Genomic DNA, 3255 nt, shown 5'->3' on the forward strand with positions numbered 1-3255 from the left:
TTCTCCCTCTCCTCCACCACCTTCTCCCTTCTCCCCTCCTCCTTCTCCACCAGCTTTTTCCTTCTCCACTAGCTTCTCCCTCTCCTCCACCACCTTCTCCCTTCTCCCCTCCTCCTTCTCCACCAGCTTTTTCCTTCTCCACTAGCTTCTCCCTCTCCTCCACCACCTTCTCCCTTCTCCCCTCCTCCTTCTCCACCAGCTTTTTCCTTCTCCACTAGCTTCTCCCTCTCCTCCACCACCTTCTCCCTTCTCCCCTCCTCCTTCTCCACCAACTCTTACGTCACGAACACGCGATTACATCTGATTGGTTATAACACAAACCACGTGATAAAATATGCAAATTATCTCCTGTACCGGCCTGAATATAGACAAACCCTACACAATCATATGCTCTGGTAACATAATAACATTAACTGCGTGTCGTGTTTTGTACCCGATTGTAACCATCATTCTGAGAGTCATTATTGCAGTTTTTATAGATTTCCAAAGGATGGAAGTGAAAAGCAACGAAAAAATAAATAAAAATTAACAACAAAAAAATAAAAAATAAATTCATTAAATATTGTAAGATCGACTTGCTACCGATGCTTTACCGCTGTCTGCAGCGCACACACTCGTGTTTTACGTACGCACAACATTTTCACGCAGTTAACGTTATGGAGCCAGTGGCTTGTGTAGAACCAGCCCGTGCGTTGTCTTGCCAACGTGACGTCACACGTCGGTACTCTATATAGAGCTCTCCACGTTCTATTGGTGAAAAATAACTCTAAAACATAACTCTCCATGGCACGATAGTTCGGTTGCCAAATGACTGAACGTTGCAATCGAGTATATACACGTTTTTTGTGGTTTCCTGATCTTTAGACTATCTTGAACCAGAATCCACCGGGTGCCATATTCTCTTGGGCATTTTTTTATCACAAAAAATGCAGCTCGTATAATTTCCCATTTGAGTGCGTATAAATTAAGGGGCAATAATTAATACAAGCATTTACCTGTGGTTTATATGAACCAGCACCTCCCGCGGTTGGTACGTCTTGTTTTTCGGAATGTGGTACCATTCTGTATTTAACTGCCCGAGGTAGTCGTAGTTGACGGACAGATCGTAGGAATTGATTCGATCGAATTTCTCAAACGTGTAAAACGACACCTATAGATAATCCACAACAGAATAAAAAGTTAGCGGGTGTGCTCCGATTCCTAAGATCCTTCATATGGGACTAAACTAACTGTCTAGACTAACTGTTGATTCTCAACGACAATTTCCGGAAAGACCCTAAAATCAGATTAGTTAACACGTAAAACATCAACGGCATGCTCGCAAGCGCGAATTCACGATGAAATCTCAAAGAAAACATTTACATGCGCGCTGCAATACACGGTCAAATACTGCCGTAGCAGAAGTCCATTGGGGTAATCACACAGAGAGGTTCTGTGTCTTCAGCGAGTCCTGCATCAAGAAACGACACCCGATGAAGACATTACCGCGCTGACCGCGATTCTTTGAACCCAATGAGGTAAGGTAGCAGGCAATAATTACTAATCGGATGCATGGCTAACCTTCTGATAGTTTCGGTAGGTGTACTCCTCAAAGGCAATCGCGCTGCCGAATATCATTGGGTCGATTTCTACGTTGGAGCGGGTCATGCCGAAAAGATAGTTATCGTCGATGAACGGTGGCGTGCCGTTGTTGATGATCCACATCTTTGTGAGAAAGTTGGCCGTTCTTACGGCAACCTATATTGTGACAGATAGAGATAATTATAGTCACGCGTTAAAACTCTCTCGTAAGTTTAACATGAATATATATATATATCCTCGTCAATATCCCGCTTCTCTCTCGCGTGCGGTCTTTCTCTCTCTCTCCTTCTCTTTCCTTCTCTCTCCCATCTCTCTCTCTCTCTCTCTCTCTCTCTCTCTGTCTCTCATCTCTCTCTCTCTTTCTCTCTCTCTCTCTCTCTCTCTCTCTCTCTCTCTCTACACGCACACACACACACGCGCGCACACACGCACACACGCACACACACACACACGTACAACTCGCCCCTAATTACTCGCGCCAGCCCTTATGATTAACCGCGCACTGATTTCGTCCGAATTAGTCGTCGATAGCCGTCAAGTTGATAGCCGAGCTAACCCCGTAAGCATGCCGCGGCCGCGTGTCGCGGCAATCCAATTCATGGAAAGACGAATGACTCTGAGTTTTCCTATAGAGTTCGCACCGCGCGCGCAGCCATAATCCGCAAAGTTTTCATCACATCTTCGCGCTGATTCCTCGTCGTTCAGTTCTTTTACGCACTTCAGTAACTGCGTGTACCCGATGCGGGGTTTCTACACAAATAGAAGAAGCACGGACTCGTTGCAAGCCAATTCGCTGGAGTAATAAGCATTTCTCTGCTCGAGTGCAACCTCCAGTATAGTGTAAGAGTGCGGTGCGACTTGGGGGGGGGGCGGAAAATTACAAGTAAGAATATAAATGAGTCGGTAGATCTAGAGGTCATGCATTTTGACAGATTTTTATGTTGAAATTATTAATGAAATACGTTGGGTATTTTGTCACAAACTGGATTACTATCTGTAATACCTGTAATACCTGTAATATCATATCAGGAGCTAATAATGACAAAAAATAATGAATAATGATAATAAATTTGTCATTATTAGCTCCTGATCATATCTGTAAGTAGCAGTGAAAGCGGGCCAGCTTGTTTTTTATGCATTCGCGTGGCGGTTTGCCGGTGGTTATACTACTTTAACAAGATTTTTTATAATCTGTTGTCAGGTTTCCGCATCGCACAGGCACCGCGGACACTTTGTTTACGAAAAACTATTATTAAAGAAACATATGGATTTTCACATGTACGTTGCAGCTTAGACTAATGGCAGTACAGTCCATACGAAGGACCCCATGCCTTATTAGTTTAGTATAATGAGGTTACTATTACCCTTCACGGGAAATGACTTGCGAAAGTTGACCGAAATATATATATATATATATATATATCAGGAGTAGATAAAGGGAAGGAGTGTGACTCCAATAAACAAGGGAAATTCGTCATTTACTAGCCTTATAATACCTACGATTTACTACGCGTAACTCGTCCAACTTGAGTCAAAAATCGGACACAGTACATTCGGACCATCATCGTACCAGAATCGTTTCCTCGTAGACACTCCGCAATTCCGGAGATACCGACTAAAAATACGACACAGACGAGGTCTCCAATCCTTTGTCCATTAATCCAACCGTAGCAA

General features: G+C 43.6%; 1 protein-coding gene across 1 annotated transcript in view; it reads right to left on the reverse strand.

The window, feature by feature from the left end:
- LOC106812313 (probable G-protein coupled receptor CG31760) overlaps positions 1–3255 on the reverse strand; it is a 32335-nt gene that overhangs the window by 13061 nt on the left and 16019 nt on the right. The window contains exons 3-4 of the mRNA XM_014816154.1: positions 1561–1737; positions 996–1150 (exon numbers count right to left, since the gene is read on the reverse strand). Coding sequence (XP_014671640.1) covers positions 996–1150; positions 1561–1737 — 332 coding nt within the window. The remainder of the gene's footprint in view (positions 1–995; positions 1151–1560; positions 1738–3255) is intronic.

This window comes from Priapulus caudatus, unplaced genomic scaffold (assembly GCF_000485595.1).
Source record: "Priapulus caudatus unplaced genomic scaffold, Priapulus_caudatus-5.0.1 Scaffold633, whole genome shotgun sequence".
In the NCBI taxonomy this organism is placed as follows: domain Eukaryota; kingdom Metazoa; phylum Priapulida; class Priapulimorpha; order Priapulimorphida; family Priapulidae; genus Priapulus; species Priapulus caudatus.